Source organism: Lissotriton vulgaris, chromosome 6 (assembly GCF_964263255.1).
Source record: "Lissotriton vulgaris chromosome 6, aLisVul1.2, whole genome shotgun sequence".
NCBI classification, from domain to species: domain Eukaryota; kingdom Metazoa; phylum Chordata; class Amphibia; order Caudata; family Salamandridae; genus Lissotriton; species Lissotriton vulgaris.
The window spans coordinates 417,743,113-417,757,768 of NC_141694.1; the positions used below are offsets into that span (position 1 = coordinate 417,743,113).

The following is a 14,656-nucleotide window of genomic DNA, read 5'->3' on the forward strand; positions in this document are numbered from 1 at the left end:
CAGGAATCACACTTAAAAGTGTAAAAGGGAATACCTAATTGACCTATGAGAGGAGTTAGGCCTCACAGTAGTGAAGAATCAATGTAACTGTTTGTCGCTACCAGGACATGCAAAACATAAAAGTCCATGTGCTACCTTTTACTTGCACAGCGCCCTGGCTTTAGGGCTACCTAGGGCCTACCTTAGGTGTGACTTCGGTGTAGTAAAAGGGAGAGTTTCAGCCTTGGCAAGTAGTTTTAAATGCCGAATCGAAGTGGCAGTAAACTGCCCACACAGGCACAACAATGGCAGGCTTGAGTCAGATTTGAAAAGCACTTCTACGGGAGGCACAATCAGTGCTGTGTGGGGGGCACAATCAGTGCTGTAGGCCTGCTAGTAGCATTTGATTTACAAGCCCTTGGGTATATATGCCAATTTACAGGGGTCTTACAGATAAATTAAACATGCCAAATAGGTATAAACCAATTCTACCATGTTTAGAAAAGAGAGCACAGATACTTTTACACTGGCTAGCTATGTTAAAGTGTGCAGAGTCCTAAAGGCAACAAAAACAATGTCCGAAAAGGTTTTGGGTGACCCTTCAGAGATGGACATTTTCCTACATACGGTAACAGAAGTTATTGGGCTTAAAGGTAATTACTGGCCCACTTATAATTAAGAGCCTTTATTCCACTAAGTGGCACTCAGTAATGGTCCCCATACTCCTCCTAAGATTTTCTTTCACCGACCCATTTTAAATGATTCCCTAAGGACTAAGTCCACCACACTAGCCTTCAAAAAACACTGCAGTTTGAGACGACAATGGCAACACATGTGACAGTCCCATGTAGTGCCAACAACTCAACTTTCTTCATTACCACTTATTGTTACTGCTCGACTAGCTTGTAAATTCTTCAGATATACACTTCTTCCATTCCCTCCCTTTTAATGGGACTTCCTAGACATCCAATCATATGTTTAGCCACCAGTGTGATGTGGAATACCCCTCTCTGGTGTCATTCTGCTGGTTCATCTGTGCTTTTCAGTTCTTATTCAACACCTGCAATGAATGAAGTATTTTTGTCAGTTCAAGTGGAAGCTCTGCATACAGCCTATTTCTGTAATTCAAACGCATCAGCAGGAAGGTGTCGATCAGGTTGCTAGATGAATTACACTGTCACGTAAAGGCGACCTCGATCAAGGGATTTCCCTCTGTAGCTATTTTACAAAAGATTCCTTGGCTACACTTAATCTTATCTTCTCCCTAAACTGTGCTGCCTCTACTAACTTCAATCCTAATAATACACCTTCAACCTCCACTCTCTAATTACTTGCCGTTAGTGCATTGGCATGTTTTGACTGCCTCTTAAGCCTGTTAGCTTAAAGAGGCATTTACCTCCAATATCAATAGTTCTTAAATCTTTTAGAGAAACGTATTTGTGGCCATATGTGATGATTTGTTGAATCACGAAATAGGTTAATTTACTTTGACAGCCTCTATTGTGTGGGCAAGGGGAGTTCATTGATTTTGTGACTCTTTGTGTATGTGTTGTGGAAAGTGGGTTACAGTAATTACAATGAAAGTATTTGACCGAATTCTCTGTTATAAAATGCTAATTTTGTGATATTATTTTTAAATTAGGCTGCTACATCTACCTCTTTCGTTGACTACATTGAAATTAAAGGCACTGTGGTTATCAGACAACCAGTCCCAGCCTTTGCTGACCTTCCAGACCGACACAGACCCTGAGACAAGAGAAAAGGTGTTAACGTGTGTTTTACTTCCCCAAATGCCTTCTGAGCCTGATGGTCAAGGTAAACTCCTTTTAAGATATGTATCATGTGCTCTTTGACAACTTCTAATAGTAGTTGCTCTCGTGCCCCTATTAAAAAGGGGATCTTCACCTAATCTGGAGCTGCATTTCCGAGTTTGTTTGACATGGGTTAAGCAAGTCTGTAACACCCAATAAAACATGGCTTGGTTTTCATGATTGCCTATTAATCATGCATTCAAAGCTAATCTCAGTCAGTAGTCAAAATATCAATAAAAAAATTTATTCGGGTGTATCAAAGCAAAATATATATTCATGGTACATAAATAAAAATACAGTTTAAAAAGTTGACAATCATAGTAGAATATCATTTAGATAATAAGTTCATTGAAACATCACAGGGTTCGTCAATTCGCCTAATGACAATGATAAAGTCAGTAGTCCCAATGACATATATTTACTGCTCATGAACGTTTTTTGTATAGGATTACGATTGTTTAATGTAACCAATAGAAATGTGTAAACCAATTTGAGCATGTAAAATCCATCAGCTCTCTTTGAGCAGTTTGTAGGAGCTGACATGACTTTGCCAGTCAATGTTTGTCTGTACGTTGTTTATGGAATGTATCCTGATTCTGAAGATAAGGCATCTTCGTTTCCTCATTGCATTACTAAAGTCATGATATATATTTTTAGTTTACAGAAGTTATTTATTTTGAGTCCCTTCCGCCATCTGAGATTACATGTGTTTTCTGTTGAGATAACGGGAAATGTTTCTCAAGTTTGTGCAGGGTCAATTGAGAGACTCAGTTGGGTAGTTTATAGGAATGCTTTTGCTCAGTTAGACACCTGATGAGCGTTCTGAAGAGATTTCAACTATGATATAAATGGCCAAATGAATGTGTGGATTAGTCTACATGTAGGAAGGGTAGATGACCTGACTTAATTTGATTTTTTTTGTGCCGCATAACATGCAAGGCGTTTTGCGTTTGTTTAGTTCTATACCCTAGTTGCAATCCGAAGTGCGCTCTATCCTTGTGGGTTCAAAGGACATTACTGTACAGAGTGGTTATTCTACCCCAAATCTTCCTCCAGTTACGATGGAGAGAGGATTACTGATAGAGGTCCTCTTAGTCACAATGAGTCAAAAGACGCAGTAGTCAAGCTCAGGTTTGCCTCGATGAGCCTGAAGGCATTCTGTAACTGAAAGACCATTAGGGTTTTTTAATGAGTGAGCGATATTCTTCCTTTATGAACGAATGCGAACATCCTGGTTTAGTGGAATTTGGTGCAATTGCTCGGATTTAAAATGTGTGTGAAAGTTTATTCCATCAGCATAAATCTGTCCCCAGGCACACAACAGTCCTCCTCCCTCCACGCTTCATGTGCTTTACGCCTCCCCACCTGGCAATTCTTCCTTTTGCCCAACGCATTTCTGGGAATTTCACCCGTCGTCAGGGGCTTGCATCCAAAAGACACTCGTATGTGCACCATACTTCCGGATGAATTTATTAGTACTGGTCCCTTGGTGGGCGTGTGTAGTACATCGTCATGCCATGATTTTTGGGACTTGTAGTCCGTTTTGGTGCAATGCAAAAATGTTTTGGAGGGCTGTGCCAGTGGACTTAATCTCCCTACAGGGCCCCGAGGCCCTTGTTTTACTCCCTCCCCAACTCCTAGAGTTGGAGATATCGTAGTAGGTACTACAACTTGGGCTGTATCTTGAGGTAGAGGGGTCATCATAGAATCCACCAAGTCGTTTACTCTAGATGTAATTGTACTCAAAGGATGAGCAACTGGTTGATCATTCCCGAGTATTGGACTTTTATGGACTAGGAAGTGTTTTTCGATGGCATTTAATCTACTGTCTATCAGCTCGAGTTAGGCCATTAATGGAGAGATGAAAGACCTAAGCCGTTCGTCCATGAGCCTCATAAACTCAGTCATATTACACCCCTGGTTAGCCCCTACTTCTTGCGCAGTCTGCTCATTTCTTCCTGGGACTCTACCTTCAGTGGCTTTAGGTAGAACATTATCTTGCTGACCACCCAACCCAGATGAGGAATTTGTATTCATAGGTTGTTTAGCTTGTTGCCGGCTTCCTTTGGGAGCATTGCTAGCCTTTCTCTTGCCCGTTACGGTTTTAGGGTTACTCGCCGGCATAGCCCGATGTTGCCTAGTGCGTGTTACCGGGGGCGAAGGAGGTAAACTAATAACAGGAGATGGAACCGAACTGATAGATAAACTGCCGTCTAGAACTGACCCGTTGGTAACCTGCGGGAGATGTATGGGAACAGATGAAACAGCAGGACAATCCAACATCTCTGGAATTAGTATTGGAGGAACAATGTGACAAGATGGGTCCAGGGACCACCTCCTTTCTACAAGTTCAATTTCCTTGGCCACAGCAGTTTCGGCTAGTTTGAGAAAGGCATCTAAAGTCCCGACCCCACCAACCCCAGAGCACACTTTAGGGTTAACTTCAGCCATAACAGTACAGTAAAACCTGCCTGAACATAGGTTAACAAGACTCTTAATCCAAGTGTGTCAATACGGTTGGCCTAGTATAACAATGTCTTGCACCTTACTTGTTGTCTCTAATACTGGCCAACCATTGATGTAAGAGTAAGAGGAGTGGCCCGGCCCGGCCTCCTCTGGCCCCGGACGGCCACAGACGGCCCCGCCCTTGTCCCGGGCTTCTCCCGGCGCGTCCAACGGGACGAGGTTCCAAGGGAGCCTTTATGCGCCTCCTGGCGCTTCCATGTGACGTCCGCTGCTGCTGGGAGGTGTAGTCCAGGGAGTAGGAGGGGCCTGACGGAGCCAAGCCCGGCCAGAGGAACAAGCGGAGCAAAGCCCGGCCCTCAGGTTCTGCCACGGGGATTCGGGGCTCGGCGGAGCCAAGCCCGGCCAAGAAGATGTGGCGGAGCAATGGCCGGCCCTCAGGAATGAGTACAAACAGGTGAGCTTCCCCCCGGACTCGGCACCAAGGGAGCCTTTATGCGCCTCATGGCGCTTCCATGTGAAGTCCGCTGCTGCTGGGAGGTGTAGTCCAGGGAGTAGGAGGGGCCCGGCAGAGCCAAGCCCGGCCGGAGGAACAAGCGGAGCAAAGCCTGGCCCTCAGGTGCTGCCACGGGGATTTGGGGCTCGGCAGAGCCAAGCCCGGCCAAGAAGATGTGGCGGAGCAATGCCCGGCCCTCAGGAACGAGTACAAACAGGTGAGCTTCCCCTGCAACTCACAATTTGGAACTCGCAAAATGAGATGTACAACAGTCCCAGGCACTGTTTGCGATTCCAAATAGGGTCGCAATTGACCTGCCTCATAAATATTCATGAGGCAGGTCGCAATTTACGACCCATTGGGAATGGCCAGTAATCACAGGGATGGTGCCCTGCTGGGGTCAGTAGACCACATTGTCTGCAATTGCTTTTTAAATAAAGCAATATGTTTTGCTGAAATGCAGCCATTTTTGCTTAAAGGGAAAACAAGATGCATTTAAAAATGGAAAATAAAAAGCTACCTTGTTATTAAGTCGAGCCTATGCAGCGCTCATGCGCTGTCTGCAAGTCCAGGCTGTAATCGCTCTATAAGAGTGTATGCACCCCTTCTGCTTAGATTGTTTCACTCATACATCGCTTGTATTTCCTGGCTCCTTATTGGTGGTGCTCCCGATACTTCACTTCCGTTTTTAGTTCAGGAGCACGGCAAACTACAGTTTCCTTATGCTGCAGTAATTTGTGTTTCTTTGGGGACTACTTGTTTGAAATTTGTGCTAATGTTACTGTGTGAGTGCCTATTACTTATATGTACACGGGCGCTGCGCATCATGTTTTAGCACTGTGCCCCTCATGTTTTAGCACAGCGCCCCTCATCTTTCTTTGCACACGCATAAAAGGTTCATGGGCGCCGAGCTTTATATTTAGCACAGCATCTACTTTTATGTTTGTTTTTATTACCATGGTGCCCACTTAATGGGCCACCATGCATGTACCTTTTCTTTACACGGGCAAACCCGCTTGTATTTTACATACTATTTCCGTAGCCAGAGGCTGCGCTCAGCAAGACGCCACCCATGGCCTGGAAAGTGCAGGAGCACACGTCCGCCTCTCAAGAGACAAAACCATGCTTTTCTTTGAATTATTAGAAGCATTTTAGACCCTAACTGTGACGTGACCACACAGAACCCGCGATTGTGCAGTTCGGCATTCACTTGCCCAGCTATCATGCCGTCGCCCACCCCCTGAGCGATCAACTAACACCACCTGCGACCGTGCAACATTGGCTATCCATCCCTGGCTTACTTGCTCCTTCCGAGAACCTATTAGGGCTTCTCCGCACGTCCAATTAGACTGACCCGGTTCCTTATCCCCACCGGAGCTCATTCGCATCGTGGCTTACAACGTCCCGCCTGCACTAATTCGGCAATTGAGACTTCCTATTGTTAGGCATAATATCTATGTCCTAATGATGATCCACCGTAACGCTTTAACGGATCGAAACGCCGTTGACAATTGTATACACCTTATACATTGCACAACTTATGTGTACTTTAAGTGTAAAGGTGTTGATTGTGTTTTGTTGTACTTTGACACTGTGCAATTACCAGTGCAACAAACCTTAAGCTTTTGCCTAAAAGCCCTTTGTTCCCTGTTTTGTCCTTTACTGTATGCTGTTCATGTGTTAAGTAGAGCACAGGCTTGTGTCCCACCTTGTGTATTGCTGTGTAAATACCCTTTCTCTATTACTTACAAGTAAATATCAGACCTCTGTCCGGCTGGACATGTTAAATCAATATAGTAACGACTGAGTCTGTTTATTGTTTCTAACTCTCTCTTTTGTAAGGGACCACTGTTGTCTGAAAGACCCTGTAAGGTGGCCCTCCACAACTTCAGGTGCAGCCGATTTACATTTTTTTTTTATTACCATGCCCCTCCACATTATCGGCCACCACGAACATACATTTTATTTCCACGGGCCCCACGCTTTATTTAACCACTGCGCCCGATTGTTCTAATTTACATACTATTTCCATAGCCGGAGGCTGCGCTCAGCAAGACACCGCCCATGGCCTGGAAAGTGCAAGCGCACACGTCCCCCCTCTCAGAGACAAAGCAATGCTTTTCTCTGAATTATTAGAAGCGTTTGCAGACCCTGCTAATGCGTTTCTGCAAGACTTCGGGTGCAGCCGCGTCACAACTTCTGGTGCAGCCGATTTGTTTTCAGCCCTTAGCTGCTCCAGATGCTATCTTGCTTCAGTGTAATTCGCCCTTCTTGGCTGTGCTGGAGTTCCAGTAGGTCATTCTACCCAGCGGACACTTTGTGTGGCTGAACTGCACTAAACGTACGTCTAATTTTGATTTGACTTGTTTTATCTTACTGGGCCATCAACCCAATCTCTTTGAGGGTATGATTAGCAACTCACGTGTTGGTGTACTGTTTTTTATGCCTGGTAATTCAGATGCCAAGATGCTGCATATGCAGGGCTTTGTTTTGCTTGAATAGTTTCATCACGATTGTCAAAAGGTTAGGGATATAATATGAGATTTTTATATTTAGCATGTTAAGTGTGAGTGGTCTGAATGTGTGACAGGTGCCATTGCTGATACTCTGCTAACCCTGAAGCTACTGCTGCCTCTTGCTATATGGGTGTAAATTGATAAGCAGTCTTTTTTATTTATGGTCATAGAGTGCATCTCTATTGTTTAGCTTGGGGGCTACTTGAACAGAAGGGCCGCTAAATCAAAAACGTGTGTGTGTAAAATAACGTGGGCTGTTCCAATAGCTGGAAGATTAGGACAGAGGGTAATTGCAAATTAGGTTAACACATGTTGTGCGCCTTTTTCATACTATGGACATTATGAATGTTTTTTAACACAACAATCCTGTTCCAAATCTTTTGGCGGTGTGTGAATTAGAAGCAAGTTTAGTACTTACACAACTATTTAGTGGCTAGATCAGGGCGTCTGAGGCTTCCCACCTGGGTGTGAGGGCCTTCTTTCTGCTGCAAACGATAACGGTTTACCTTTAGACCGCTATAAGAGTGCAAGGATGAGTCACAGGCAGCTGCAAAGATCAACAACTGAAGTAGGTTAAAAGAACAAATAGCACAAGGTCTAAAACACGTTTATTAAAAGAAAAGCAAGCATTTGCAATGCAATAGGTCACGCATTACTGAAAGTTTGAGATATTGTCTTTGCATTATTATTTGCAACGCCAATAATTCAAACTTTCAGTAATGCGAGACCTATTGCATTTCAAATGCTTGTTTAATAGTAGGCAGTGGTCCTTGGGACCACTACCTGCTCTTAAAAAACGTTGGCACCCACATTCACAAAGGGGAAGTGGTCCCTTGGACACCCCTTCCTGTTTGCAAATGGGTTACCACCCCCTTCACGGATTCGGTAAAATACGAATGTTTTGCGACCGTATGTCGGTTACAAAACATTCATACATGCCCCTGCGACTCGCTATTAGGAAGAGACGCCCTTGAAATGCCCCTTCCTAATACCTACTTACAGACCCTATTTTAAGAGTCAGTAATCGGTTACCGACTCAATTGGGTTGGAACATGACAGACATTTTAGTGATCGCAAACGGCCCGATTCTCCATTTCCAGCTGCTAATAATGGTCGTATGACCCAAGAAGTCTTGCCAAGTAACATACCAAGGAATAAATGCTTAACTTGATGAACTTTTTTTTACGTCAAAGGCTCCTCCTACACAGCTCAGCTGTCTGGTTGCGAAAGACTTATTGGGAACATTTTGCTAGCTGACCAGGAAAGCAACTCGCTCATTACCTTCCATTGACATCTTGTTTTGTCATTTTGATTTTCTTGCTATTTGTAGTTTTATTTGTTTTGGCTCGCTCGTCTCCTGTTTGCCGCTCATTTAAAGCACAGTCTGTTTACGATGCCTCTTACTGGTTTCCTTTATCCTTCCACAAGTGTCTGCCCATTTTCCTTCTCTTTGTAAAAGCTCTCTGTGCGAGTGCATGCATTTCGCTGTTCTGAGATTTCTCTCTTGTTCCAGCGCATTCTTTATTGTTAAGAAACATCAACTTCGCATGTTCTGTTCCTGTCAGTACATGCAGTTTCACACTCCCACTTTTCTCCCTCACCGCGCTCACCTTTTTTTTTTCCTTTGTGATTTTTATCTTGGCCCGTGCATGTTGAGCTTTTTTGCACTCGCCTTATTTACTAACATCCATAAACCCCGATCCTTATCCTTCTCTAAGCCTTCACCGACTTTATTTCCCGCTTCGAACCCTCACACCTTCCCTTCAAGTTTTAACCCTTTATGCACCACCGCGTATAAATACATTTTATCAACATTAATTTACTGCTTATCTTCCTTGGCCTTAAGTTCATGATTTGTTGAGTTACGTACTATACCAATACCACTCCATCCGTCACGGCCTTCTAACCTGTTTTAAAGTACAAAATATATTCTTTCACGGTATTGTACCTGTCTTGCAGACTCACGTAGCAAGATATGCTCTCCATAGTGCAGTGCCTCGGGAACGTAGTCTTGGGGACGCATTGAAACTGGATAATTGCTTCATTGTACATTTCAAACAGCAGCCCAGGACCCTGTTTCATTCCTTGCGCAAGGCCCCATCACACACTGTCTACCCCACTGCGCACTTCCAATTGTGTTATACCGGTTTGTGCTGCCAACTACAAACTATGCTGTTTATAGCCGTATTCTTTAGTAACAACAACTCGACCTCTCACCAGGCCCGGCTCCAGGAATTTTTAATTGGGTGGGCCAAGGAAGCATTTGGGTGGGCCACTGCGGGCTCGATTTGTCGCATATATGTCTAGGCAGGCCTGCTTAAGGGCCCTCCTTTATCTCTTCTTAGTCTTACAAGGCCCAGTAAAACTCACTCTTTTCCATATCTTTTTAATTTTATCACTCACAAAAAGTGTTTTTTCCATGTAATGTTCCTTTGATGGGAAGAGGATGTTTCTGAGGTGGGAGTATCAGGCAAGTGACACTTCTCGGGCTCCCTTTGTGCGAGCCTTCAGGGAGAAACCCTCTTCATTACTACCTCCACCTGACCATGGACTCTTCAACGCACTCCCTTACAAGCTTGATTAGTCACTATTCCTCTCCAGTGCCCCTTATCTCACAGATGACCTTGGGCCCGCCCCATATCAGGCACCATCTCCCGGTAAAAACATTAGTAAAATCACCTTCATACTTAAAACATTGAATAGTGCAATAAATATAATTAGCACGCACTTTAAAGTATGTTCCACAGTGGCCCTTATCCACATCGCTGCGGCGGCTATTCCGCCTCAGCGCTAAAAGGGCGGGGCGGCCGCGCGGCGGCCGCATGCTGGTGACAGAACCACTCCGTCACCAGCTGTGCTCGTGATGGAGCGGTTCCGTCATGGCCCCTCCCGCCTAATAGAACGCACCGCGCAGGCGCGGCGGCCGGGCCATGACGGAACCGCTCCGTCATCAGCACAGCCCAACCGCAGCTGATGACGGAGCGGTTCAGTCATCAGCATCGAAGTAGTTAAGGGTCGACTGCTAATTAAATAAACAAAAACAGAAAGGCCATGACAGGGCAGGCTTCAGCGCTGATGCAAAAGTCTTTTTTGGCGCTGCACCAAAAACCTCTTTCACCGTAAATACCTTTACTACCACCTTCCAACAGTGTACCTCATCCATCCATGGCCCCCCCTATTGACCTCTTCCTCGGATTCCCTCACTGCCACACACCACAAGTGCCCCTCATCTCCCCATAGCCCCTCCTCTTTATGACCTCCCCCTCGGATTCCCTCACTGCCACCCTCTCCCAGTGCTCCAGTCTCTCTGTAGCCCCTCCCCATCATGACCTCCTCATCAGACTCCCTCACTGCCACACTCCACCAGTGCCCCTTATCTCTCTGTAGCCCATCCCCTCATGACCTCCTCCTCAGACTCCCTCACTACCACCCTCCATCAGTGCCCCTCATCTCTCCCTAGATCCTCCCTCCACCCCATGACCTCTTCCTCGGATTCCCTCACTGCCGCTCTCCAACAGTGCCCCTCATCGCTCCATAGCCCCTCCTACTACCACCTCCTCAGATTCCCTCACTGCCACCCTCCATCAGCGCCCCTCATGTTTACGTATCCCCTCTCTCATATGCATTTAATTTGTTGTATAGCGCTGCTCATATCAATGTAGTGTGTGTCAGTACTTTACACCACGCACACACTTAGAGACAATGAATCATACAAGTATGTAAATCAGTCTACAGGGAATGTCACATAAGCCAATGAGGATTACAAGGTGTAGGAATCGTATGTCATCCATTCTGGTGGGCAGTATATTTTAAGAAGGTTTGATCTAGGGAAACACAACCTTAGGATTTAAAGAGTATTCCATGGGGATCAGCTTTACTGATAAAAATGTATATCTGCCCAAACATACTCATTTTAGCAACATTAGAATAATGAAAAGCCTTGGGAAGTTCTAACTATACCACAAAACAAAAAAAGTGAAGTTCTAAATATACCATTCATGTTTGTTTGCAGCTCTTTGGTGGCAGTTCATTGTTCACTGCCTTTTGTTAGGATTGTAACTTCTGAAGTAACACAAGGATCTCTGTGAAAAGGCAGTAACCCACTGAGCTATCCACATAAAATACAGTGCATCTGCATTTAAAAAATACTAACAGACAAACGATTGCTCTAAAGCAGGATCATTAATCACCAGCTTTATCTGGGCATTTTGTATTGTTTTATTGTTGACCAGCATCGGCTATGATGAAATGATAAAAACTGTTTAAATGAAGCACATACGAAGTATGTGTCCTGCTGGGGCTGTCAGATTTTAAAAAGAATTTTTTTTGTAACATATTCTCTTACCTACTCCACTAGTCATACTTTGTGTCACAGCCTTATGTGATAAGTAGCTGCAGGGGTCAGGGGGTGACTAGGAATAAACAGACCACTTTTCCCCATGCTTGCTGCACAGAAAAAGAAATATCAACGCAGCAGGGCCGTAGGCAAAGGTTACCAAAGGTTACCTTTGTCAAAGAAAGGATTTGTCCCCTTTTACCATGCAGAGATGAAGGGGTAAAAAACTAAACAAAGCCTCCTTAACATGTAAATGGTCTTTTAAAGACCTGTTCAGTACTTTGGTGCGGCTGCGATAATCTTAAACTGTCTGTGTGTGTGTGTGCGCCCGGGAAGCTGTCTCCCCGGGCTGACACACATGACCAGTGCATTGCACGCCTGCCTTCAAGCCCTCGCTGCGAGGGCCAAGGCTCCTGTTTGGGTGGGCCAGGCTCATCTTTGGTGGGCCTGGCCCACCCGCTAGAACCGGGCCTGCCTCTCACCCTTCTTCCGATCAGCCCCATCCCCATCAAATACCCCAGTATTCCTCTCACGACCCTGCATTTGCCCTTCTTGTTCAGGGGCATAGGTTCCATTGGTGCAGCATGTGCCATGTGCTTTTCATCTCGACCCGTGGATGTTGGGATTTTTGTCACATGTCTTATTTGTAAACAACCATAAATTTTGATCCTTGTCCTTCTGTAAGCCCCGGCTCTGCCTCTCCGTTTTCCATTTCCAAGCTTCACACCTTCCCTTCATGTTTTGTTTAACCCTTTAGCCGCCAGTATGTGCAATTTCATTTTATCTGCGTTCACATGCTGATTATGTTCCTGGACTTTACTTTTACCATTTGTTTAATTATGCACTTTATCAAATCCACTGTATCCTTCATGCCCTTCCAACCTATTCTAAAATACAGCGTATGCTCTTTCACTGCCATGTCCCTTGCGTACAAACCCACCTAGAAGAACATGCTCTTCTCAAGCTCCCTCAACACCCCGAAAAAAAACATCCTTCACCATCATTCGCTCCTGCCCATAGCCTGCCCAAGTAAAGTTAGGGAGCAGTAATGTCCCCAGGTGCAGTGGCACCATGACCCAAAAAAACTTCCTTACCAGATTACAGCTTTATTTCAAAATACAAACAGGAGCCCATTTCCTTCCATGCACCACAGCCCATATGACACACTGGCTATGCCACTGCATGATTTTTAGGTTTCGCCTCGTCGAAAGCTGCGCACCGCGCAGCTTTTCGGCGCAGGCGAAAACCTAATGAGAATAAGTATGTGCTTCGGAATCCGCCCTCTGTTCCATTGGCTAACTCCATAAATGGAGGCTAGCCATTGGAACAGAGATCTGTCCGTCATGGCTGGACCAGATTCGTGGTAATCCCGCGATTTCTTCCCTCTCCTGATCGTCATCGCGGTGGTGGGCGTGTTTCTTTTTAGGTCTCGTAGCGATACAGCGCGTCAGCGCTGTACTCGCCGAGATCTTATGTCAGGGAGCATGCTTCCCAGGAGACAGTCTGGGTCGCGCGCTTTGCCTTTTCCGCCGGCCGCGCGCGCGCGAACGCGCTCGCCGTGTCTGTCTCCTGGGAAGCATACATACACAGGCACCCTCTGCACGCATGCGCACACACAGACACACACACAAGCACACATCCACGCACGCACACATACAGAGACCCCCGTCGCGCACACACACACACGCTCCTCCGTTGCACACACACAAGCGCACCGCCCCCCATCCCACTTACCGCCAGTCCGGTCTTTCCCCTCATCTCGTGCACAAGCTGCGCAGGACACCAGTTTATGCATCCCCTCTCCTCGCGCGCCACAGTCCACGTCATCACGTCATCACTTCGCCCGACAGAAAACGTGCCACGTGACGTCGCTGGTGGTGTTGTTATTCTGTCCCAATATGGCGTCTATCATGGAAGGTCCGCTAAGCAAATGGACGAACGTTATGAAAAGTTGGCAGTACCGCTGGTTCGTGCTGGATTACAACGCGGGTCTCTTGTCGTACTACACGGTAAGGGAGCGGCAAGTTCTACGTGACTTACTTTTTGGGGGTGTCTAATGCATGTGGGCGGGGCATCTAATTTACAGAGGATGACTTTTGGAGAGAAGCAGAGTGGAGGTCATGTGCGATAAAGTGCCTGGCAGCAGCAGAGAGCGCTGTGCTGACATCAGTGACAGTTCTGCCTTCGTAGCACCCTCACGCAGGCCCCGTGGTATGGACAGCGCCTTGCAGTAATGGCAGATGCACTCTCGGCGCTGCACAAAGCGTCACTATCTCAGTGTGCATTGGAAGCCGCAACACACACTAGACCGCGCCTAGAGGTAGTAATTAAGTGCAGTGTGCCCTGCCAGCTTACAAACACACTGCCGCCATCAAGGAGAGTCACCAGGCACTGCGCTGCTGCTCGCTTCAAGGCACCTAGGCGTGTGCACACAGCGTCACTCAGTCACGCTCTTCCTCTCATCCCATTCTTTGCCCAGTTGTCTTCTCTTCTTCTCCATTTCAACCTCTTCTTTCTCTATGCCTCCTGTCTCATGTGCTCCTCCCGTGTTTGTGTGGTTTCTCGTTTGTTTTTTTCCTCTCTCTCCACAGTGCTTGTATCCGTGTTCCACCTTTCTGCTCCTTCAGTGTTCTCCCTTTTCTGTTCTACTTTCCCCTCACCCCACCTTCTCTTTGCCCCTTACCACACCTAACCTTCTCTTCGCGGTCTTTCCACATCTTCCTTTTACATACTTTTCCCTTCTCCCCTGTCCCCAAGCTGAAGACAGTCAAGGGGGGTTGTAAATCCTGTATTTGTAAAGCACGAACAGTTACCCGGAGGCATCCCGGCGTTGGGGGCCGTCAGGAATATTACGCAATTTATTGCCCAGAGTCACATGGTGCTGGGCTGACTTGTTTCCGTTTCCCACCCGCTCCTACATTACGACCGCTCTACCTCACACCAGCTTTTTTATTTATTTATTTTAATTGGAGCTTTTGTGCTAAAAAATATTTATTTTTCTATTTGCCGTCTTCCAAACTGAATTGGAAAAAAAAGAAAACTGGAGCAAAACACA

The 14,656-nt window shown here is 46.0% G+C and overlaps 1 protein-coding gene across 2 annotated transcripts in view; it reads left to right on the forward strand.

The window, feature by feature from the left end:
• LRRC1 (leucine rich repeat containing 1) overlaps positions 1 to 14,656 on the forward strand; it is a 517,165-nt gene that overhangs the window by 468,188 nt on the left and 34,321 nt on the right. For both annotated transcript variants that reach the window (XM_086926433.1, XM_086926434.1), the window contains exon 12: positions 1,622 to 1,794. In XM_086926433.1, the coding sequence (XP_086782559.1) occupies positions 1,622 to 1,794 (173 nt within the window). The remainder of the gene's footprint in view (positions 1 to 1,621; positions 1,795 to 14,656) is intronic.